The sequence below is a fragment of the Impatiens glandulifera genome, chromosome 6 (genome assembly GCF_907164915.1).
Source record: "Impatiens glandulifera chromosome 6, dImpGla2.1, whole genome shotgun sequence".
NCBI classification, from domain to species: Eukaryota; Viridiplantae; Streptophyta; class Magnoliopsida; order Ericales; family Balsaminaceae; genus Impatiens; species Impatiens glandulifera.
The window spans coordinates 52,611,446-52,637,701 of record NC_061867.1 but is presented as its reverse complement, the minus strand read 5'-3'; the positions used below and the strand labels follow the sequence as shown (position 1 = coordinate 52,637,701).

The following is a 26,256-nucleotide window of genomic DNA, read 5'->3' as shown; positions in this document are numbered from 1 at the left end:
CTAAGTGTATATGTTTGCAATGAATTATAAAGAAAGGAGGTTGTCTATTTATAATAGAGTTTAGTTAGAAAGTTAGTTATATATATTGTGTTAGAGATAATCAAACCTAAAATAAGGTTGGATTATAATTCTTATTTTAATTGAATATGAAATCTTCCCTATTATTAATTAATATTATTATTTGTTTTTTTAAGGAAAAAAATCATTATTATAAGACATTATTATAAGACATTGTCATTATGTTAAGATATCACATATAAACAACATATAGTACAGAAAAGTTAGTTAATTACCTAAATCATACCAAAAAAATCAATTATTATCATATAGTACAGAAAAGTTAGTTAATTACATAAATCATACCAAAAAAATCAATTATTATCATATAGTACAGAAAAGTTAGTTAATTACCTAAATCATACCAAAAAAATTAATTATTATCTTTTGTTTAATAGGTGTTTTAATTAATATTAAAAGTCTAGTTAATATTAGACTTTATTATCTTGTATTTAATAGGTGTCTTAATTAACATTAATTTTAACTTTTTTAAAATTTGGAAGTTTAAAAATTTATTTTTTGGAATAAATAGAATAACTAAAATAAAAATATTTTCCCTTTTTTTAATCTTATTATCTTGAGTTTGTGAGAGAATACGTCGATTGCCCACTAATGTTTCCAACAAAGTGGTATTAGAGCATGAATGTCTTTGATGTTCCAATATCCACGTCTTACAAAGGACAACTATGATAGTTGGTTTATTCGAGTAAAGATGTTACTCGATTCCCAAGGCACTCGGGAAATCATCAGTGATGGAATTGTCTAACCTGATGAGGATGCGACGTTGATCCTAATTCAAACTTTCGAGAAAAACAAAAAGAATGATCAGAATGCCCTTTCAATCATCCACCAGTGTCTGGATGATGTTGTTTTTGAGAAAGAAGTAAATGCGTCAACATCGAAGGAGGCGTGGGAAATTCTAGAAAATTCTCACAAATGAGTTGTTAAGGTAAAGAGGGTGTCACTTCAGATCTTACGGGAGAATTTGAAGCTCTACATCAGGAAGCATCGGAGTCTATTTCAGACTATTTCACGTAAATCTTATCTATCGTCAACCAAATGAAGTGAAATGGAGAAAGCATAGAAGACGTTTAAATAATCGAGAAAATTTTAAGTTCTCTACATCAAAGATTTGATCATGTAGTGGTTGAAATCAAAGAGAATAAGATTTAGAGATACTCTCAATCAACGAATTAAATAGATCGTTACTGGTGCACGAGGAACAGATGAACAAACACAAGAAGAAGCCTTTAGAGCAAGCCCTTCTAGTCAAGCATTCGTTTGGGAAAAGGGGAGGGTAGTTCATCGAGATCGAGGTCGAGGATATTCTCGGGTGGCGGTCGAGAACGTTGCAGAAATCCAGATGTTGCGAAATCAAATGATAAAATCCTTGAAGAAATCCAAGAGGTTGAGGAAGAGAAAGAGGACGCAAACAAAGACAAGGAAGTGACGAATACGAGAAGGGATACAAAAAGTCGTGCTTTGAGTGTTACAATTGTCACAAATTGGGTCATTATGCTCGTAATTTTTGGTATTTTGGGGATACAAAAGTAGAAGTCAATTTGACAGAAGAGAAAGAAATGGAGGAGTTGATGTAGTTGTTGGCGCTAAATCAAGAAGTTATTGAAGGAGAAAGTCAATGGTATCTTGACAACGGTGCGAGTAACCACATTTGTGGCGACTGGTCGAAATTCATTGAGATTGAGAAAGAGGCAATCAAAAATATCACGTTTGGAGATGCTTCGAAAATTTAGATGGGAGGCAAAGGTACCAATTTATTCGGTTGAAGAATGGTACGCACAAGTTTATTTCTGATGTGTATTATGTCCCTAAATTAAAGAGTAATATTTTGAGTTTGGGGCAACTCATGTAAAGAGGCTACCATATTTTAATGAAGTATCGTAATTTTTAGCTAGAGATGGAAGCACTAACCTAATTACGAAGGTGACGATGTCGAAAAATATGATGTTTTCGCTTCCTATTCAAACCGAATGGCCAAATTGCTTGCAAGTATTTGTGACAGATCCAGCGTGGTGTTGGAACATGAGGATGGGACATTTCAATTTTGGTGATCTAAAAATGATGTCCGAAAAGAAAATGGTGAAGGGGGATGTCTTTGATCAATCATCTGGATCAACTTTGTGAAGCATGTCTTCTAGGCAAACATGCAAGAGATAGCTTACCAAAGGAAACAACGTCAAGAGCAACGAATCCACTTGAATAAATTCATGCCGATGTATGTGGACCAAACAAGCCATCGTCTTATGGTCAAAGTAATTATTACTTACTTTCATCGACGATTTTAGCCAAAAGAAATGGGTTTATTTCTTGAAAAAAATTCTAAATAATTTGATAATTTTAAGAATTTCAAAACGTTGATGGAGAAAGAGTATAGCTACATGATTCAGGCGTTGAGAACCAATAGAGGTGGAGAATTAACTTTTAATGCCTTTAACTGTTTTTGTGAATAAAATGGCATTAGTCATTTTCTCACAGCTCCAAGATCTCCACAACAAAATGGAATGGCTGAAAAGAAGAACCGATCTATTCTCAACATGTCTCAAAGCATTATGAAACATAGAGAAGATGCTGAAAGAATTTTCGGCGGAAGTAGTGGCTTGTGCATTGTATCTCCTTAATCGTTGTCCGACCAAAAGCGGGAAAGACCTAACACCAATTGAAGATTGGAGCGGAAAGAAGCCAGATGTATTTCACCTAAGCATTTTTGAAAGTATTACCTACAAGCATGTGCCTGAGCAAAAGAGAACCAAACTTGATGATAGAAGCAAAAAGTTTGTGTTCATCGGTTATGACGGAAAATCAAAGGGATTATAGTTCTACAATTCTGTCAACAGAAATATGGTTGTCAGTCGTGATGTGAAGTTTGATGAAGATGATTCTTGGAATTAGGAAGTTAATGAAGATTCCGTTAACAAATTATTCTCATTCTTCGATGAGGACAAACAAGAAACATGGCAACCCGTAATTTCTACAACGACAAGGACATATATTCTAGTGCATCTTTATCAAGTGGAAGTCCTAATAAAGGATCACGAAGGATGAGAACTATCCAAGAACTTTACGAGAATACGAAGGTAATGAATGATGTCTTTATGTTCTATCTTTTAGTCGAAACAACGCCTTTAAGTTTTGAAAAAACTAGTAAGGAGAATAAATGGATTTAAGCCATGGAAGATGAGATTCGAGCCATTGAAAGAAACGATACATGGGAAATCACTTCTCTTCTAGCGGGTCAAAAGTCCATTGGTGTCAAGTGGATATTCAAAGAGAAAAAGAATTTCAAAGGTGTGGTGGAAAAATATAAAGCAATATTAGTCATCAAATCGTATGCACAACGACACGGAGTGGACTATGATAAAGTATTTACTCTAGTTGCTCGTCTAGAAACAATCAAATTTTTTATTTCACTAGCGGCACAAAAAACTAAAGAAATTATTCCAATTAGACGTGAAGTCAACATTTCTTAACGGTTTTCTTAAGGAGGATGTTAGGATCGGGGTCGCCCTTGGAGGACCAGGGTTCCGGTTTTGGGAGGGTTGACCGCTTACAACACAACACACACGCTCTAATTGGTGATAGTCCGGTTAGAGACTACAACTGTTCTCAACACTACGCAAACTGTTACAAACTCTTGAACCGGGTTCAATGGCGTAAATGTCTATTTTAGCTTGAAGCAAACACGCAAGACTTAGTTTTGATGAGATTAACAAGGAATCGGTTAAATGGAATATCTGGACCGGTTTGGTTATGGATTATGTTTAGGTTTGTAGTAGTTCAGTTTTTAAAGTGAATAAGCCGGAAATGTGGATCTCACACTGTTCAAAATTCTCGTTGGATGTCTAAGGTATTTGACATGTACTCGGCCGGATATTCTTTTTAGTGTGAGAATTATTAGTCGATTCATGGAGGTGCCCACGACGGAGCATATGAAGGCGACAAAGAGGATTTTGAGATATTTGAAAGGTACTATTAATTTTGGACTGCTTTATTCATCGTCTAAGGAATTTCAACTTGTTAAATATTCCAATAGTGATTTTGTCGAAGATATAGATTATCGGAAGAGCACAACTAGATTTGTTTTTTTATGAGGTCTAATACAATTTTGTTAAGTTCGAATAAACAAGCGATAGTCCCGCTATCATCTTGTGAAGTTGAATATGTCACAATAACAACATGCGCTTGTCGCGCAATTTTCTTAGAAGGATATTGAAGGAGATAGGTTTGTCAAAGAATGAAGCGGTCATTATTTTTGTCGAAACAAGTCTGCTCAAGCTCTAGCAAAGAATCTTGTTTTTCGTGATCGAAATAATACATCGATACACGCTATCACTTCATCAATGAGAGTATTACGAAAAAAAGATATCAGACTTGAATATGTGAAATTTGTTGATCAAGTTGTAGATATTTTTACGAAGCCTCTTGGAGTGGAATTTTTCAGAAAATGAGGAGTATGTTTGGAATCACGAAGAAGAATTAATTTACGGGGGAGTGTTGAAAATAAAATTAATAAAAAAATTAAAAATTAGACGCTATTATCTTTTATTTAAAAAGTGTTTTAATTATAATATTAAATGTTATTATCTTGTGTTTAATAAATGTCTCAATTAATATTAATTTTTACTGTTTAAGAATAGTTGAGATTTTGAAAATTTAATTATGAGTTTTTTTCTAATATAAATAGAATAAATGTATTTACAAAAAGAAGATAATTGAAATAATTTTTTTTTCTTAATCTTTATTTGGCCACTGACGTTTCAACAATATTTTCCTTATTATTAATTAATATTATTATTTATTTTCTTTAAGGAAAAAAAATCATTATTACACGTTATTATCGTGTAATTAAGACATTACCTATAAACAATATTTAGGACAGATAAATTAGTTAACTAGATAAATCACACCAAAAAAATCAGATAGGAAAACACTAATCGAAATCAATGAGGTAAGCTTAGATTTCTAATTTATTTTTCTTGAAGCGCTCGCATCGTTGATAAGTTGTTTAAATAATTTCATAAATTATTTTCCCTTGTGCATTAAAAAGTTCTCTACTTTTGCTTTATAAACTCAATTATGAGTTATTTTATAACTAATCCATTACTCTTGTTTTTTTAATTTTGTATAGTGAGATATTTAAATTTTAAAAATTAAAACTAAATTGTGAAAATATATAAAATGAAGTTTAGGTAAAACAACATTTATTTTAATAAAAGGTATATATTGAATAATTCTCTTAATCAAAATCCTACTTTTCTCAAGCAGTCTATTCTCTCTGCCCTCTCCATATGAGTGGATGATATTTGTTTCTTAATTTGGCTGAAAGCTGAAAATTTTATTTATAAACCAAAAATGAATAACAAGATGACACAAATATTTGGTGGATATAGGTTGTTTTGTTTTGTTATAACTAAATGGCTAAGTGCTTGATTGATGTTAAATCCAAATAATGGAACATATCATTAAACCATTAAATAAAATAACCAAATACCCTTAATTTTCTTTAATTACATGATAGTAGAAAAAAAATTCATATATATGGTAAGAAAAATGAAATGAGAAGTATTAAAGTGAGATGGGTTAATTTATTTTATTTTTTTAGTAATTTTATATTAATTCCTCCAAATTTAATTATTTTCAAGTTTGATCCTAATACTTTTACTTTTTTAAAAGTACATGTCATATATAAAAACAAAACTTATTCAAGTTAGGTGCATAATATAAAAAATCTTAATTTTTTAATATATACCGAAATATGATATCAATACCAATACTGAAAAATAAGTAAGATAAATGTATGAGATATTCAAATTTTCGATATATAACAAAATTATATTTATATAAATGAAATATATATATATATATAATACTGATAAGAAAATATATAATGATTAATAAATTATAAATAATTATACTTTTTCAGCAAACCGTTATCCACGAATTAACCCTTTAGTAAATTTATTATTAATTTAATAAATTTACAACTAGTATCAATTTGATCACACACGAATTGACTCACACTTTTTCATATGCATTTTTATCCTTTGACAAACCACTCACCAATCTTAGTCGACAAACAACATCTCATGACCTCACCCGTTGTGTTACCATATATTATACTCATGAATGCATTCTTTAACATCGATCTCTGAAATATTTATAATACTCACTTTTAAATTATCCAACCACTAACCTCCCAATTAATCATCAACTTTTGACTCACACTTTTTCATATGCATTTTTATCCTTTGACAAACCACTCACCAATCTTAGTCGATAAACAACATCTCATGACCTCACCCGTTGTGTTACCATATATTATACTCATGAATGCATTCTTTAACATCGATCTCTGAAATATTTATAATACTCACTTTTAAATTTGCAATTTTTGGGATTCGAATCCTAGTCTTAAGCATTAAATATGAACACCTTAACCGCTAGACCACTTGAGATTGTTGAGATAATTTTATAATTTTGTGTATCTATATATATTTTGTATTTAATATGTATTATCAATTAGTTAATTAGTCGACATCCTGTGACTCACATTTTCCATATGACTCTTTATTAAGTTTGAAACATACATATAACATTTTTAATTTTATTTTAACCGTTTCAAGTTTATGGGAGGGTGAACCCACGATCTGACTCAAGTATTCATTTACTCTCACATATATATCCAAATTAACCAAAGAACTCGACCCGACAAATCAAACAAATTTAAATTAAGCATTATTAAATATATATTAGTTAGTTAAAAAGTTAAATTAGAAATGTCGCACGTTTATCAAATTTGGTGTTGAATTTTATTATGTTGATTTTCATTACAGTAAAATGGAAAATAATTGAAAATTATTTTAAAAGTCATTTATAATATATTTATTAATATAGTCTAGCCATACATAACTAACGTATATTATTACTCTAAAACTCTTTAATGAATTAATTTATTTTAAAAAATTAACAAAGTTTATATATTCAATTTAATATAAATAATTTAAATATTATTTAAATAATTCATATTAATCTCACATGTTATTTCTTTAACTAATTTAATAATTAAATTATCAAAATAATTTTTAAAAAAATCAAAATTATGTGAATATTCTTGTTCAAATAACAAATCATCACAATTTAAATAAAAAATTGATATTTTAATTATTAAATTTATTTTATTATATTATTTTGTTAGTTAATTTTTCATTAATTAACTTTTTAACTTCTTTTTTATTAGTTTTACAGTTTTATAAATAATTTAAAAATTATATATATTATTATTAATATATATATATATAATTAATTTTACATATTTAATTTATGTATATAATATATAATGCTGTTAAAATTATGATGAGTATCATTTTAATTTTAATTCGCCGGCCACAAATTTTTATTTTGCATTGGCCCTAATTCCCTGGTTGGACCTGAACACAATCCTAACTAAAGGGTAATTTTGTAGATAATTGATTTTTAAAAATTAATTTAACTTTGAAATTATATATAGTACCACTTTGAAAGTGGTACCTCAATTTGGCAAGTTTGTCAAGATCTTGCCTAATTGATTTAATGTTTTGAGTTCAATTTTTAAATATGAATAAGCAAACAAAATAGTACATGGATCTTATAAATATCTCGCTCAACTTCATTGGATAAGCTTGGCATTCCTCCCTTGCTATTTGTCGGACGGACCAAACTCTCTATTATAAATAGAAAAATCTTGTTCTAGTTGCTCTCATTTGATAGCTACTAAATCTAATGGAGAAAGACAACAACAACGACATCATTGCTCTTCATACTAGAGAATAAGAAGAGCATCGAGACTATGCCACCCAGTTATTTGGCTCGCTCGCACTGCCCATGACAATGCAAGCAGCCTTCAATCTCGATCTACTAGAGATCATAGCTAAGGCCGGTCATGGCATGATGCTCACTCCATTAGAGATTGCGTCTCAAATACCTTACAATAACCCTAACACACCCTTCATGCTTCGACGAATACTCAACCTTCTCACTAGCTTCAATATTTTGACCGTCGCTACCACAAATGATGAGACACGATACGGATTGGCCCCGGTGGCGAAATATTTTGTGAAGAACGAAGAAGGTTTTTCCTTTGCACCATTCATGACCGTTTTACACGACAAGGTCTTTCTTGACAGCTGGTTAGTATTGATGATTCTTCTATTTTAATAATAGAATTATTTAATTCATACATATGCATGGTTAGAGTTTTGCTGACCCTAGCTAGAGGGTTTACTGTTGTGGTATTGACCTATTTTAAAATGTGTTATGCACTAGAGTTTCTAGTTCTTCTACTTGTTTTTATTTAGGTTCTTACTTATCATTTATTTATAAGACACATGCCCCTCATAGTTGGGTATGTTTGGAGGGTCCTATATTTTAATTTTTTCTAAATTTTGTTTTTAAAGAATATAGAGATATATAATATTTTAATGTAAAAAAAAAATAAAAAAAAATAACTTAATTAGTTCATTATTCATTTGTTCATAGCTTCTTAGTGGGCGAGTCTACACAAATAAATATGTTACACCAACTTATGGTGGCCTAATAACACATATTAACAATCACATTGATGTTGTAAATACATATGTAGGTATCAATTGAAAAATGTTGTGGTTGGAAGATCTATAGCCTTTGATAAGGAAAATGAGACAAACGAATTCAATTACCAAGGTGTGGACCCAAGGTTCAATGATGTGTTTAATAGAGGCATGATGAACCACACAAAAGTCATTATAAAAGAGTTGCTACTAGCATACCCTGGATTCAACAAAGACATGCAAAGCATAACATTGGTGGATGTGGGCGGTGGCTTAGGCGCGACCCTCAACACAATTATTTCAATGTATCCCATGATCAAGGGCATTAACTTCGATTTGCCTCATGTCATTTGTCAAGCTCCTCCTTATCCTGGTTAACTATTTTCTCTAAGTTATATCTGGTTATTAGCTTAGAGCACATGTATGCATGCATCTTAATTGTTTATAATATTAAACTTTAGATTTTTGAAATTTTGATATATACAGGTATGGAACACGTACATGGAAAATATGTTTGAAAGCGTCCCAGAGGGCGATGTCATTTTTCTAAAGGTAAATATAAAACGTCTACCATTTTCTTTAGTTTTGTTTGCCCTCCAGCATGAAGGATGTTAGCCCTTGTTTAATTGCAATCTTTTTTTCTTCATTTTTCCACTTGTTTTTCATTTTATTTTTACAATTGTTGATTAGAATACCCTTTTTATTCATATATTGGAGAATATTGTATTTCATACTTGATTATTCTTAGACAACCACTCTAATAATTCAAACATCAATATTTTAAAGATAAAAGTAGTTTGATTAAATGTTATTTATTAAGTGTATATATATCTCCTTTTCTTTTTCTTATCACCATGTTTGTACAATCAAATTATGCCCACTTAGAAGCACAGTAATATATATACATTTAGGATTATTGTCGTGCATTTGTTGGTGATGAAAGAATTGATTTATTTTGTGTAGAGTATACTTATAGATTGGAGTGACGAAAAATGTTTGAAGTTGCTCGGGAATTGTTACAAAGCACTTCATTCTAATGGGAAAGTGATAATAGTTGATGTAATAGCTCTAGAAGTGCCCGATAACAAAACAAACTCGAAGAGCATTTATGAACTGGACATGATCGCATTAGCTATAAATCATGGAGGGAATTTACGGACTATTAAGGAGCTTCAAGTCCTAGCCACCAAAGCTGGGTTTACTAGGATTGTAATGGGATGCACTACCTTTACTAACTCAATTATCGAATTTTATAAATAGAAAGGCGAGGAAAACGTAGCAAGCGCCTTTTGATCACAAAAATAAATAAAATAAAATAAGTTGTTTGAAAATCAAATTGTGTCTCGTCCAGGGATTCTTTTATTGCTTATGTTCCATTATTTTGGTTGTATATGAAAATATTATGTATTTTTCGAGTTTGGTTTTAGGTTAGAATTGAGTTCGGGTCAACCAAAGAATTAGGGCCAATGCAAAATAAATATTTGTGGCCGTCAAATTAAAAACAAAATGATACTCATCATACTTTTAACAACATTAAAATATATACATAAATTAAATATGTAAAATTAATTATGTATATATATAATAATAATCATATATACAATTTTTAAATTATTTATAAAACTGTAAATTAAGGAAAAAGAAGTTGAAAAGTTAATTAATAAAAAGTTAACTAACAAGATAATATAATAAAATAAATTTAATAATTAATATATCAATTTTTTATTTAAATTGTGATGATTTGTTATTTGAATAAGAATAAAAAGTTATAATAATTTATTAAAATACTGTATAAAATAATAATTTAAATTTAAATTGATTTAAATTTAAATATTTTAAAATATATGATTAAATATTTTTAATTAAAAGATAAGACTTTGTTAATATTAATATATATAAAAAATATTTATATTACAAATTAATTTTATAAAATATAAATGAGAGATTAAATTAACCCAATGTATAATTAGTTATAACTCTGATTAATCAGGTGAGATGTTAAATAAACGAATTTTTAATAGAATATAAACTTTTAATAGTTAATATATGTAAATAAAGTAGTTAGACTAGTATATATGATGATAATGGGTATTTGTATGTTCGATACCTGTGGGTACCGATAGTCATAGTCGGGTTCAGGTATTTTAAATTGGGCTCGGGGTCAGGCATGGGAAGGGGGGAGAAGATATTCGATCGGATACGGGGATGAGGAGTGTGCGAAATACAAACCTGATACCCAATACTCAATTATATTAATATTAATTTTTTTATTAAAGTTTAATGTGTGGCTTTTCAAATACTTATCATTACAATTATATTATAAATATATCATTTAATTTGATATTATTCATAGCGTTATAAATACATTACACTCCAATTTTAAATTTCTTATATTCCCAAAAATAATATTTCTTTATATTAATTTCAACTTCAACTTTTATTTTAATAAATCAATTAGTGTTTATTTTAATTGCCTATAAATAGTCTCTTATGTGTAATATAATAATAACATCTTTTGCTACAATAATACAATTATCTTTTTGTATCCTCTTTTCTACATAATGGAAACAAATAAAAATATATTGAGTTAGAATATAAAATAATATATAAGTAAGATATTATCACAATAGGATAAATTGTGATAATATAAATATTATATTATATTATTATATTAGTTTCCTTAATTGTAAGTTTAATTTAATGTCTATATAATAGACATAACCTTTAAGATATATCAGTTAATACAATCTCCTTCCATATTCTTACATTGTATCAGAGACAAAGTTTTGTTCTTGAGCTACAAAATCTAGTATTTCGTTGTCTCCATTAATGATTACTTTAGTCATCGATGGAGAAATCTAATAATGATATAATTATTATTATTATTATTATATTTTAATATAAAAATATTCTTCGACAATTATATTTTCTGAGTTTTGAGTTTAGTTGTTTCAACCAAGCATTTTATATATGCTCATGGGTGGCATAAGGTTTTGTTCCTCGGTCGGTGAATTAGCTATTAGAGTTTCGAAAGATTATGCTTCGACCTATTCGTTAGTTTTTATTTTATGCAACACACGGACATCCCCGTTATTGGATGGATTTCGAGACTAACAAGTAACTTTAGAGTTTATTTAGTTATTATTTCATCCCAGCATTCAATGCCCATAAGATTCGACATCTTCGTTGATTTACCAGTTAACACATTGACATCCTGTAACTGGATGGAGCTCACGAGTTTTTAATGTTTAAATAATATATTATCAACATTTCAACATCTCGATCGTCTTCAACCTCAAATTGTTCAAACGTTTTTCATCTTAACTTTGAGTAGGAATGTTAGAATATAAAATAATATATCTTTAAGATATTATCACTATAATAAATTATGATAATATCAATATTATATTATATTAGTTTCCTTATAAGTTCAATGTAATATTTATATAATACACATAACTTATATAATTCTAATGTATTCTAATACAACTTCTCTCCATATTCATACATAGAAGAAATAATAAATATAAAACTAATCTTAAACAGTATAGATAAGCAAAAATTAGAATGCGAAGAAAATTTAACAAGGTTCAGTCAAGAAGTCACTTGTAATATTTCAATAAATAATGGTACACCTTAGATTACAACATCTTTATTTATACATGCAATGAAATTATCAAATCATTCAATAATACATAAAAGTGACATAAAACCTAATGAATCGCATGTTGATGTCGATAATAGGTTAAGGCGGATCTTATTTAGGAATTCGTTCAACTTGACACCAATTTTATTCCTCGTTAGTTCTATTTATAAATTTCCATAATCCAGTAGGTAAAGGCATTGCATTCCAATTTGATCCCAGCAAAGCCAGCTTGGGTGGCTAGGATGTGAAATTGCTCAAGGGTTCGTTCCTTTCCTCCGGGAGTCATCATTATTAGCATAGTCATGTCAAGTTGATAAATGCTCTTCACGCTTGTTTTGTTATCGACCACATCTGGAACTACACATTCGACCACTATCACTTTTCCTTTAGAAGGCAACGCCTTGTAACAATTCTTGAGCAACTTCAAACAATCTTCATCATTCCAATCGTGAAGTATCCACTGCATGAAACAAATGTACATTTTCACCAACACAAGCACACAAAAACTATGTGTGTTTCAATGTAAGGAAATCTTAAACATGTGACTTGAACGTTGTTCATTGAAGAATTCAAATCAAGTCAACATAAATTGCTATGTTTTGTTTGTTTTCTTTTAGGAACATATATAATAATAAAAATTAACTATTTTTCATATGATAAGAATGATTAGATTCTTTTAAATTTACCTTCATGAAAATTACATCGCCCTTTGGGACGCTGTCAAACATATTTCCTTCCATGTGTGTCACACCTGTATGTGTGAAATTTTAAATATCAATTAAGTCTAGTAGAATAAACAATTACATGATAATATATAGGCTAAAATATGCATGCAATATATAATAAGGAAGTGTTAACAACCGAGATAACGAGGAGCGTGACAAATAACGTGTGGTAGGTCAAAGTTAATGCCCTTGATCTTGGGATAAATTGAAATAATTGTGTTGAGGGTATGGCCTAGGCCGCCGCCCACATCCACCAGTGTCATGCTTTCCATGTCTTTGTGAAAGCCTCGATAAGTCAATAGCAACTCTTTGATCACCATATTTGTATGGTTCAACATGGCTCGATTGAACACGTCATTGTACCTTGGATCAACACCTTGGTAATCGAATACGTTTTTCCCATTTTCCCAATGGAAGGCTACCCCTCCTTCCACCACAGATTTTTTCAAGTGATACCTTCATATTATTAATATCGATCAATGTAATTAATCATATGTTGTCTACCCTTATTAATGACCGGTTTTAGATCACAATTAATGTAGAACAAACAATACTAACCAGCTTCCAACCATGACCTTGTCATGAAAGGCTGTCATGAATGGTGCAAAGGAAACTCCTTCGTTCTTCACAAAATATTTCGCCACAGGAGCCAATCCATATCGTGGCTCGCCATTGGTGGTAGTTGTTGTCAAAACATTGAAGCTAGTGAGAAGCTTGAGTATTCGTTCAAGCATGACGTGTGCAATAGGATTCTTACAAGGGATTTCAGATACAATCTCTAAAGGGGAGAGCATCACGCCATGACCGGCCTTAGATATGATCTCAAATACGTTGAGATCGATGGCTGCCTGCATAGTCATGGGTAGTGAAAGGGAGGTTAATAATTGGGTGGCATAGGCTCGGTTCTCTTCTTCTTCGTCTTCTATAATACGAAGAGAAATATCGTTGTTGGCTTGAGCCATCGTATGTGGTGGTAAATAGGGATATATTACTAAGTGTATATGTTTGCAATGAATTATAAAGAAAGGAGGTTGTCTATTTATAATAGAGTTTAGTTAGAAAGTTAGTTATATATATTGTGTTAGAGATAATCAAAACTAAAATAAGGTTGGATTATAATTCTTATTTTAATTGAATATGAAATCTTCCCTATTATTAATTAATATTATTATTTGTTCTTTTAAGGAAAAAAATCATTATTATAAGACATTATTATAAGACATTGTCATTATGTTAAGATATCACATATAAACAACATATAGTACAGAAAAGTTAATTAATTACCTAAATCATACCAAAAAAATCAATTATTATCATATAGTACAGAAAAGTTAGTTAATTACCTAAATCATACCAAAAAAATCAATTATTATCATATAGTACAGAAAAGTTAGTTAATTACCTCAATCATACCAAAAAAATTAATTATTAGCTTTTGTTTAATAGGTGTTTTAATTAATATTAAAAGTCTAGTTAATATTAGACTTTATTATCTTTTATTTAATAGGTGTCTTAATTAACATTAATTTTAACTTTTTTTAAAATTTGAAAGTTTAAAAATTTGTTTTTTGGAATAAATAGAATAACTAAAATATAAATATTTTTCCTTTTTTTAATCTTATTATCTTGAGTTTGTGAGAGAATACGTCGATTGCCCACTAATGTTTCCAACAAAGTGGTATTAGAGCATGAATGTCTTTGATGTTCCAATATCCACGTCTTACGAAGGACAACTATGATAGTTGGTTTATTCGAGTAAAGATGTTACTCGATTCCCAAGGCACTCGGGAAATCATCAGTGATGAAATTGTCTAACCTGATGAGGATGCGACGTTGATCCTAATTCAAACTTTCGAGAAAAACAAAAAGAATGATCAGAATGCCCTTTCCATCATCCACCAGTGTCTGGATGATGTTGTTTTTGAGAAAGAAGTAAATGCGTCAACATCGAAGGAGGCGTGGGAAATTCTAGAAAATTCTCACAAATGAGTTGTTAAGGTAAAGAGGGTGTCACTTCAGATCTTACGGGAGAATTTGAAGCTCTTCATCAGGAAGCATCGGAGTCTATTTCAGACTATTTCACGTAAATCTTATCTATCGTCAACCAAATGAAGTGAAATGGAGAAAGCATAGAAGACGTTTAAATAATCGAGAAAATTTTAAGTTCTCTACATCAAAGATTTGATCATGTAGTGGTTGAAATCGAAGAGAATAAGATTTAGAGATACTCTCAATCAACGAATTAAATAGATCGTTACTGGTGCACGAGGAACAGATGAACAAACACAAGAAGAAGCCTTTGGAGCAAGCCCTTCTAGTCAAGCATTCGTTTGGGAAAAGGGGAGGGTAGTTCATCGAGATCGAGGTCGAGGATATTCTCGGGTGGCGGTCGAGAACGTTGCAGAAATCCAGATGTTGACAGATCAAATGATAAAAATCCTTGAAGAAATCCAAGAGGTTGAGGAAGAGAAAGAGGACGCAAACAAAGACAAGGAAGTGACGAATACGAGAAGGGATACAAAAAGTCGTGCTTTGAGTGTTACAATTGTCACAAATTGGGTCATTATGATCGTAATTTTTGGTATTTTGGGGATACAAAAGTAGAAGTCAATTTGACAGAAGAGAAAGAAATGGAGGAGTTAATGTAGTTGTTGGCGCTAAATCAAGAAGTTATTGAAGGAGAAAGTCAATGGTATCTTGACAACGGTGCGAGTAACCACATTTGTGGCGACTGGTCGAAATTCATTGAGATTGAGAAAGAGGCAATCAAAAATATCACGTTCGGAGATGCTTCGAAAATTTAGATGGGAGGCAAAGGTACCAATTTGATTCGGTTGAAGAATGGTACGCACAAGTTTATTTCTGATGTGTATTATGTCCCTAAATTAAAGAGTAATATTTTGAGTTTGGGGCAACTCATGGAAAGAGGCTACCATATTTTAATGAAGTATCGTAATTTTTGGCTAGAGATGGAAGCACTAACCTAATTACGAAGATGACGATGTCGAAAAATATGATGTTTTCGCTTCCTATTCAAACCGAATGGCCAAATTGCTTGCAAGTATTTGTGACAGATCCAGCATGGTGTTGGAACATGAGGATGGGACATTTCAATTTTGGTGATCTAAAAATGATGTCCGAAAAGAAAATGGTGAAGGGGGATGTCTTTGATCAATCATCTGGATCAACTTTGTGAAGCATGTCTTCTAGGCAAACATGCAAGAGATAGCTTACCAAAGGAAACAACGTCAAGAGCAACGAATCCACTTGAATTAATTCATGCCGATGTATGTGGACCAAACAAGCCATCGTCTTATGGTCAAAGTAATTATTACTTACTTTCATCGACGATTTTAACCAAAAGAAATGGGTTTATTTCTTGAAAAAATTTCTAAATGTTTTGATCATTTTAAGAATTTCAAAACGTTGATGGAGAAAGAGTATAGCTACATGATTCAGGCGTTGAGAACCAATAGAGGTGGAGAATTAACTTTTAATGCCTTTAACTGTTTTTGTGAATAAAATGGCATTAGTCATTTTCTCACAGCTCCAAGATCTCCACAACAAAATGGAATGGATGAAAAGAAGAACCGGTCTATTCTCAACATGTCTCAAAGCATTATGAAACATAGAGAAGATGCCAAAAGAATTTTGGGCGGAAGTAGTGGCTTGTGCATTGTATCTCCTTAATCGTTGTCCGACCAAAAGCGGGAAAGACCTAACACCAATTGAAGATTGGAGCGGAAAGAAGCCAGATGTATCTCACCTAAGCATTTTTGGAAGTATTACCTACAAGCATGTGCCTGAGCAAAAGAGAACCAAACTTGATGATAGAAGCAAAAAGTTTGTGTTCATCGGTTATGACGGAAAATCAAAGGGATTATAGTTCTACAATTCTGTCAACAGAAATATGGTTGTGAGTCGTGATGTGAAGTTTGATGAAGATGATTCTTGGAATTAGGAAGTTAATGAAGATTCCGTTAACAAATTATTCTCATTCTTCGATGAGGACAAACAAGAAACATGGCAACCCGTAATTTCTACAACGACAAGGACATATATTCTAGTGCATCTTTATCAAGTGGAAGTCCTAATAAAGGATCACGAAGGATGAGAACTATCCAAGAACTTTACGAGAATACGAAGGTAATGAATGATGTCTTTATGTTCTATCTTTTAGCCGAAACAACGCCTTTAAGTTTTGAAAAAACTAGTAAGGAGAATAAATGGATTTAAGCCATGGAAGATGAGATTCGAGCCATTGAAAGAAACGATACATGGGAAATCACTTCTCTTCTAGCGGGTCAAAAGTCCATTGGTGTCAAGTGGATATTCAAAGAGAAAAAGAATTTCAAAGGTGTGGTGGAAAAATATAAAGCAATATTAGTCATCAAATCGTATGCACAACGACACGGAGTGGACTATGATAAAGTATTTACTCTAGTTGCTCGTCTAGAAACAATCAAATTTTTTATTTCACTAGCGGCACAAAAAAACTAAAGAAATTATTCCAATTAGACGTGAAGTCAACATTTCTTAACGGTTTCCTTAAGGAGGATGTTAGGATCGGGGTCGCCCTTGGAGGACCGGGGTTCCGGTTTTGGGAGGGTTGACCGCTTACAACACAACACACACGCTCTAATTGGTGATAGTCCGGTTAGAGACTACAACTGTTCTCAACACTACGCAAACTGTTACAAACTCTTGAACCGGGTTCAAGGGCGGAAATGTCTATTTTAGCTTGAAGCAAACACGCAAGACTTAGTTTTGATGAGATTAACAAGGAATCGGTTAAATGGAATATCTGGACCGGTTTGGTTATGGATTATGTTTAGGTTTGTAGTAGTTCAGTTTTTAAAGTGAATAAGCCGGAAATGTGGATCTCACACTGTTCAAAATTCTCGTTGGATGTCTAAGGTATTTGACATGTACTCGGTCGGATATTCTTTTTAGTGTGAGAATTATTAGTCGATTCATGGAGGTGCCCACGACGGAGCATATGAAGGCGACAAAGAGGATTTTGAGATATTTGAAAGGTACTATTAATTTTGGACTGCTTTATTCATCGTCTAAGGAATTTCAACTTGTTAAATATTCCAATAGTGATTTTGTCGAAGATATAGATTATCGGAAGAGCACAACTAGATTTGTTTTTTTATGAGGTCTAATACAATTTCGTGAAGTTCGAATAAACAAGCGATAGTCCCGCTATCATCTTGTGAAGTTGAATATGTCACAATAACAACATGCGCTTGTCGCGCAATTTTCTTAGAAGGATATTGAAGGAGATAGGTTTGTCAAAGAATGAAGCGGTCACAATTTTTGTCGAAACAAGTCTGCTCAAGCTCTAGCAAAGAATCTTGTTTTTCGTGATCGAAATAATACATCGATACACGCTATCACTTCATCAATGAGAGTATTACGAAAAAAAGATATCAGACTTGAATATGTGAAATTTGTTGATCAAGTTGTAGATATTTTTACGAAGCCTCTTGGAGTGGAATTTTTCAGAAAATGAGGAGTATGTTTGGAATCACGAAGAAGAATTAATTTACGGGGGAGTGTTGAAAATAAAATTAATAAAAAAATTAAAAATTAGACGCTATTATCTTTTATTTAAAAAGTGTTTTAATTATAATATTAAACGTTATTATCTTGTGTTTAATAAATGTCTCAATTAATATTAATTTTTACTGTTTAAGAATAGTTGAGATTTTGAAAGTTTAATTATGAGTTTTTTTCTAATATAAATAGAATAAATGTATTTACAAAAAGAAGATAATTGAAATAATTTTTTTTTTCTTAATCTTTATTTGGCCACTGACGTTTCAACAATATTTTCCTTATTATTAATTAATATTATTATTTATTTTCTTTAAGGAAAAAAAAATCATTATTACACATATTATCGTGTAATTAAGACATTACCTATAAACAATATTTAGAACAGATAAATTAGTTAACTAGATAAATCACACAAAAAAAATCAGATAGGAAAACACTAATCGAAATCAATGAGGTAAGCTTAGATTTCTAATTTATTTTTCTTGAAGCGCTCGCATCGTTAATAAGTTGTTTAAATAATTTCATAAATTATTTTCCCTTGGTCCATTAAAAAGTTCTCTACTTTTGCTTTATAAACTCAATTATGAGTTATTTTATAACTAATCCATTACTCTTGTTTTTTTAATTTTGTATAGTGAGATATTTAAATTTTAAAAATTAAAACTAAATTGTGAAAATATATAAAATGAAGTTTAGGTAAAACAACATTTATTTTAATAAAAGGTATATATTGAATAATTCTCTTAATCAAAATCCTACTTTTCTCAAGCAGTCTATTCTCTCTGCCCTCTCCATATGAGTGGATGATATTTGTTTCTTAATTTGGCTGAAAGCTGAAAATTTTATTTATAAACCAAAAATGAATAACAAGATGACACAAATATTTGGTGGATATAGGTTGTTTTGTTTTGTTATAACTAAATGGCTAAGTGCTTAATTGATGTTAAATCCAAATAATGGAACATATCATTAAACCATTAAATAAAATAACCAAATACCCTTAATTTTCTTTAATTACATGATAGTAGAAAAAAAAAAATCATATATATGGTAAGAAAAATGAAATGAGAAGTATTAAAGTGAGATGGGTTAATTTATTTTATTTTTTTAGTAATTTTATATTAATTCCTCCAAATTTAATTATTTTCAAGTTTGATCCTAATACTTTTACTTTTTAAAAGTACATATCATATATAAAAACAAAACTTATTCAAGTTAGGTGCATAATATAAAAAATCTTAATTTTTTAATATATACCGAAATATGATATCAATACCAATACTGAAAAATAAGTAAGATAAATGTATGAGATATTCAAATTTTCGATATATAACCAATTATATTATATATAAATGAAATATATATATATATATATATATATAATATATAAATGAAATATATATATATATATATATATATATAATACTGATAAGAAAATATATAATGATTAATAAATTATAAATAATTATACTTTTTTAGCAAACCGTTATCCACGAATTAACCCTTTAGTAAATTTATTATTAATTTAATAAATTTACAACTAGTATCAATTTGATCACACACCTCGTATACCTCGTCAATTCAACCACTAACCTCCCAATTAATCAACAACTTTTGACTCACACTTTTTCATATGCATTTTTATCCTTTGACAAACCACTCATCAATCTTAGTCGATAAACAACATCTCATGACCTCACCCGTTGTGTTACCATATATTATACTCATGAATGCATTCTTTAACATCGATCTCTGAAATATTTATAATACTCACTTTTAAATTTGCAATTTTTGGGATTCGAATCCTAGTCTTAAGCATTAAATATGAACACCTTAACCGCTAGACCACTTGAGATTGTTGAGATAATTTTATAATTTTGTGTATCTATATATATTTTGTATTTAATATGTATTATCAATTAGTTAATTAGTCGACATCCTGTGACTCACATTTTCCATATGACTCTTTATTAAGTTTGAAACATACATATAACATTTTTAATTTTATTTTAACCGTTTCAAGTTTATGGGAGGGTGAACCCACGATCTGACTCAAGTATTCATTTACTCTCACATATATATCAAATTAACCAAAGAACTCGACCCGACAAATCAAACAAATTTAAATTAAGCATTATTAAATATATATATTAGTTAGTTAAAAAGTTAAACTAGAAATGTCGCACGTTTATCAAATTTGGTGTTGAATTTTATTATGTTGATTTTCATTACAGTGAAATGGAAAATAATTGAAAATTATTTTAAAAGTCATTTATAATATATTTATTAATATAGTCTAGCCATACATAACTAACGTATATTACTACTCTAAAACTCTTTAATGAATTAATTTATTTTAAAAAATTAACAAAGTTTATATATTCAATTTAATATAAATAATTTAAATATTATTTAAATAATTCATATTAATCTCACATGTTATTTCTTTAACTAATTTAATAATTAAATTATCAAAATAAATTTTAAAAAATCAAAATTATGTGAATATTCTTGTTCAAATAACAAATCATCACAATTTAAATAAAAAATTGATATTTTAATTATTAAATTTATTTTATTATATTATTTTGTTAGTTAATTTTTCATTAATTAATCTTGTTCTAGTTGCTCTCATTTGATAGCTACTAAATCTAATGGAGAAAGACAACAACAACGACATCATTGCTCTTCATACTAGAGAATAAGAAGAGCATCGAGACTATGCCACCCAGTTATTTAGCTCGCTCGCACTGCCCATGACAATGCAAGCAGCCTTCGATCTCGATCTACTAGAGATCATAGCTAAGGCCGGTCATGGCATGATGCTCACTCCATTAGAGATTGCGTCTCAAATACCTTACAATAACCCTAACACACCCTTCATGCTTCGACGAATACTCAACCTTCTCACTAGCTTCAATATTTTGACCGTCGCTACCACAAATGATGAGACACGATACGGATTGGCCCCGGTGGCGAAATATTTTGTGAAGAACGAAGAAGGTTTTTCCTTTGCACCATTCATGACCGTTTTACACGACAAGGTCTTTCTTGACAGCTGGTTAGTATTGATGATTCTTCTATTTTAATAATAGAATTATTTAATTCATACATATGCATGGTTAGAGTTTTGCTGACCCTAGCTAGAGGGTTTACTGTTGTGGTATTGACCTATTTTAAAATGTGTTATGCACTAGAGTTTCTAGTTCTTCTACTTGTTTTTATTTAGGTTCTTACTTATCATTTATTTATAAGACACATGCCCCTCATAGTTGGGTATGTTTGGAGGGTCCTATATTTTAATTTTTTCTAAATTTTGTTTTTAAAAAATATAGAGATATATAATATTTTAATGTAAAAAAAAATAAAAAAAAAATAATTTAATTAGTTCATTATTCATTTGTTCATAGCTTCTTAGTGGGCGAGTCTACACAAATAAATATGTTACACCAACTTATGGTGGCCTAATAACACATATTAACAATCACATTGATGTTGTAAATACATATGTAGGTATCAATTGAAAAATGTTGTGGTTGGAAGATCTATAGCCTTTGATAAGGAAAATGAGACAAACGAATTCAATTACCAAGGTGTGGACCCAAGGTTCAATGATGTGTTTAATAGAGGCATGATGAACCACACAAAAGTCATTATAAAAGAGTTGCTACTAGCATACCCTGGATTCAACAAAGACATGCAAAGCATAACATTGGTGGATGTGGGCGGTGGCTTAGGCGCGACCCTCAACACAATTATTTCAATGTATCCCATGATCAAGGGCATTAACTTCGATTTGCCTCATGTCATTTGTCAAGCTCCTCCTTATCCTGGTTAACTATTTTCTCTAAGTTATATCTGGTTATTAGCTTAGAGCACATGTATGCATGCATCTTAATTGTTTATAATATTAAACTTTAGATTTTTGAAATTTTGATATATACAGGTATGGAACACGTACATGGAAAATATGTTTGAAAGCGTCCCAGAGGGCGATGTCATTTTTCTAAAGGTAAATATAAAACGTCTACCATTTTCTTTAGTTTTGTTTGCCCTCCAGCATGAAGGATGTTAGCCCTTGTTTAATTGCAATCTTTTTTTCTTCATTTTTCCACTTGTTTTTCATTTTATTTTTACAATTGTTGATTAGAATACCCTTTTTATTCATATATTGGAGAATATTGTATTTCATACTTGATTATTCTTAGACAACCACTCTAATAATTCAAACATCAATATTTTAAAGATAAAAGTAGTTTGATTAAATGTTATTTATTAAGTGTATATATATCTCCTTTTCTTTTTCTTATCACCATGTTTGTACAATCAAATTATGCCCACTTAGAAGCACAGTAATATATATACATTTAGGATTATTGTCGTGCATTTGTTGGTGATGAAAGAATTGATTTATTTTGTGTAGAGTATACTTATAGATTGGAGTGACGAAAAATGTTTGAAGTTGCTCGGGAATTGTTACAAAGCACTTCATTCTAATGGGAAAGTGATAATAGTTGATGTAATAGCTCTAGAAGTGCCCGATAACAAAACAAACTCGAAGAGCATTTATGAACTGGACATGATCGCATTAGCTATAAATCATGGAGGGAATTTACGGACTTTTAAGGAGCTTCAAGTCCTAGCCACCAAAGCTGGGTTTACTAGGATTGTAATGGGATGCACTACCTTTACTAACTCAATTATCGAATTTTATAAATAGAAAGGCGAGGAAAACGTAGCAAGCGCCTTTTGATCACAAAAATAAATAAAATAAAATAAGTTGTTTGAAAATCAAATTGTGTCTCGTCCAGGGATTCTTTTATTGCTTATGTTCCATTATTTTGGTTGTATATGAAAATATTATGTATTTTTCGAGTTTGGTTTTAGGTTAGAATTGAGTTCGGGTCAACCAAAGAATTAGGGCCAATGCAAAATAAATATTTGTGGCCGTCAAATTAAAAACAAAATGATACTCATCATACTTTTAACAACATTAAAATATATACATAAATTAAATATGTAAAATTAATTATGTATATATATAATAATAATCATATATACAATTTTTAAATTATTTATAAAACTGTAAATTAAGGAAAAAGAAGTTGAAAAGTTAATTAATAAAAAGTTAACTAACAAGATAATATAATAAAATAAATTTAATAATTAATATATCAATTTTTTATTTAAATTGTGATGATTTGTTATTTGAATAAGAATAAAAAGTTATAATAATTTATTAAAATACTGTATAAAATAATAATTTAAATTTAAATTGATTTAAATTTAAATATTTTAAAATATATGATTAAATATTTTTAATTAAAAGATAAGACTTTGTTAATATTAATATATATAAAAAATATTTATATTACAAATTAATTTTATAAAATATAAATGAGAGATTAAATTAACCCAATGTATAATTAGTTATAACTCTGATTAATCAGGTGAGATGTTAAATAAACGAATTTTTAATAGAATATAAACTTTTAATAGTTAATATATGTAAATAAAGTAGTTAGACTAGTATATATGATGATAATGGGTATTTGTATGTTCGATACCTGTGGGTACCGATAGTCATAGTCGGGTTCAGGTATTTTAAATTGGGCTCGGGGTCAGGCATGGGAAGGGGGGAGAAGATATTCGATCGGATACGGGGATGAGGAGTGTGCGAAATACAAACCTGATACCCAATACTCAATTATATTAATATTAATTTTTTTATTAAAGTTTAATGTGTGGCTTTTCAAATACTTATCATTACAATTATATTATAAATATATCATTTAATTTGATATTATTCATAGCGTTATAAATACATTACACTCCAATTTTAAATTTCTTATATTCCCAAAAATAATATTTCTTTATATTAATTTCAACTTCAACTTTTATTTTAATAAATCAATTAGTGTTTATTTTAATTGCCTATAAATAGTCTCTTATGTGTAATATAATAATAACATCTTTTGCTACAATAATACAATTATCTTTTTGTATCCTCTTTTCTACATAATGGAAACAAATAAAAATATATTGAGTTAGAATATAAAATAATATATAAGTAAGATATTATCACAATAGGATAAATTGTGATAATATAAATATTATATTATATTATTATATTAGTTTCCTTAATTGTAAGTTTAATTTAATGTCTATATAATAGACATAACCTTTAAGATATATCAGTTAATACAATCTCCTTCCATATTCTTACATTGTATCAGAGACAAAGTTTTGTTCTTGAGCTACAAAATCTAGTATTTCGTTGTCTCCATTAATGATTACTTTAGTCATCGATGGAGAAATCTAATAATGATATAATTATTATTATTATTATTATATTTTAATATAAAAATATTCTTCGACAATTATATTTTCTGAGTTTTGAGTTTAGTTGTTTCAACCAAGCATTTTATATATGCTCATGGGTGGCATAAGGTTTTGTTCCTCGGTCGGTGAATTAGCTATTAGAGTTTCGAAAGATTATGCTTCGACCTATTCGTTAGTTTTTATTTTATGCAACACACGGACATCCCCGTTATTGGATGGATTTCGAGACTAACAAGTAACTTTAGAGTTTATTTAGTTATTATTTCATCCCAGCATTCAATGCCCATAAGATTCGACATCTTCGTTGATTTACCAGTTAACACATTGACATCCTGTAACTGGATGGAGCTCACGAGTTTTTAATGTTTAAATAATATATTATCAACATTTCAACATCTCGATCGTCTTCAACCTCAAATTGTTCAAACGTTTTTCATCTTAACTTTGAGTAGGAATGTTAGAATATAAAATAATATATCTTTAAGATATTATCACTATAATAAATTATGATAATATCAATATTATATTATATTAGTTTTCTTATAAGTTCAATGTAATATTTATATAATACACATAACTTATATAATTCTAATGTATTCTAATACAACTTCTCTCCATATTCATACATAGAAGAAATAATAAATATAAAACTAATCTTAAACAGTATAGATAACGCAAAAATTAGAATGCGAAGAAAATTTAACAAGGTTCAGTCAAGAAGTCACTTGTAATATTTCAATAAATAATGGTACACCTTAGATTACAACATCTTTATTTATACATGCAATGAAATTATCAAATCATTCAATAATACATAAAAGTGACATAAAACCTAATGAATCGCATGTTGATGTCGATAATAGGTTAAGGCGGATCTTATTTAGGAATTCGTTCAACTTGACACCAATTTTATTCCTCGTTAGTTCTATTTATAAATTTCCATAATCCAGTAGGTAAAGGCATTGCATTCCAATTTGATCCCAGCAAAGCCAGCTTGGGTGGCTAGGATGTGAAATTGCTCAAGGGTTCGTTCCTTTCCTCCGGGAGTCATCATTATTAGCATAGTCATGTCAAGTTGATAAATGCTCTTCACGCTTGTTTTGTTATCGACCACATCTGGAACTACACATTCGACCACTATCACTTTTCCTTTAGAAGGCAACGCCTTGTAACAATTCTTGAGCAACTTCAAACAATCTTCATCATTCCAATCGTGAAGTATCCACTGCATGAAACAAATGTACATTTTCACCAACACAAGCACACAAAAACTATGTGTGTTTCAATGTAAGGAAATCTTAAACATGTGACTTGAACGTTGTTCATTGAAGAATTCAAA

At 29.8% G+C, this 26,256-nt stretch overlaps 2 protein-coding genes and 1 pseudogene across 2 annotated transcripts; 2 read left to right on the top strand and 1 right to left on the bottom strand.

The window, feature by feature from the left end:
- The first annotated feature begins 7,878 nt into the window (after positions 1–7,878).
- LOC124942771 (caffeic acid 3-O-methyltransferase-like) lies at positions 7,879–9,020 on the top strand. The gene is made up of 2 exons (XM_047483328.1): positions 7,879–8,240; positions 8,693–9,020. Exons 1-2 carry the CDS (start codon positions 7,936–7,938, stop codon positions 9,015–9,017), a joined length of 630 nt encoding a protein of 209 aa, XP_047339284.1. The 5' UTR covers positions 7,879–7,935; the 3' UTR covers positions 9,018–9,020.
- Positions 9,021–13,543: 4,523 nt separating this feature from the next.
- Positions 13,544–13,972, bottom strand: LOC124943860 (caffeic acid 3-O-methyltransferase 1-like). The gene has a single exon (XM_047484317.1). The coding sequence runs from the start codon at positions 13,970–13,972 to the stop codon at positions 13,544–13,546; it is 429 nt and encodes a 142-aa protein (XP_047340273.1).
- Positions 13,973–21,254: 7,282 nt separating this feature from the next.
- On the top strand, positions 21,255–23,295 carry LOC124943859 (annotated as a pseudogene).
- The last annotated feature ends 2,961 nt before the right edge of the window (positions 23,296–26,256 follow it).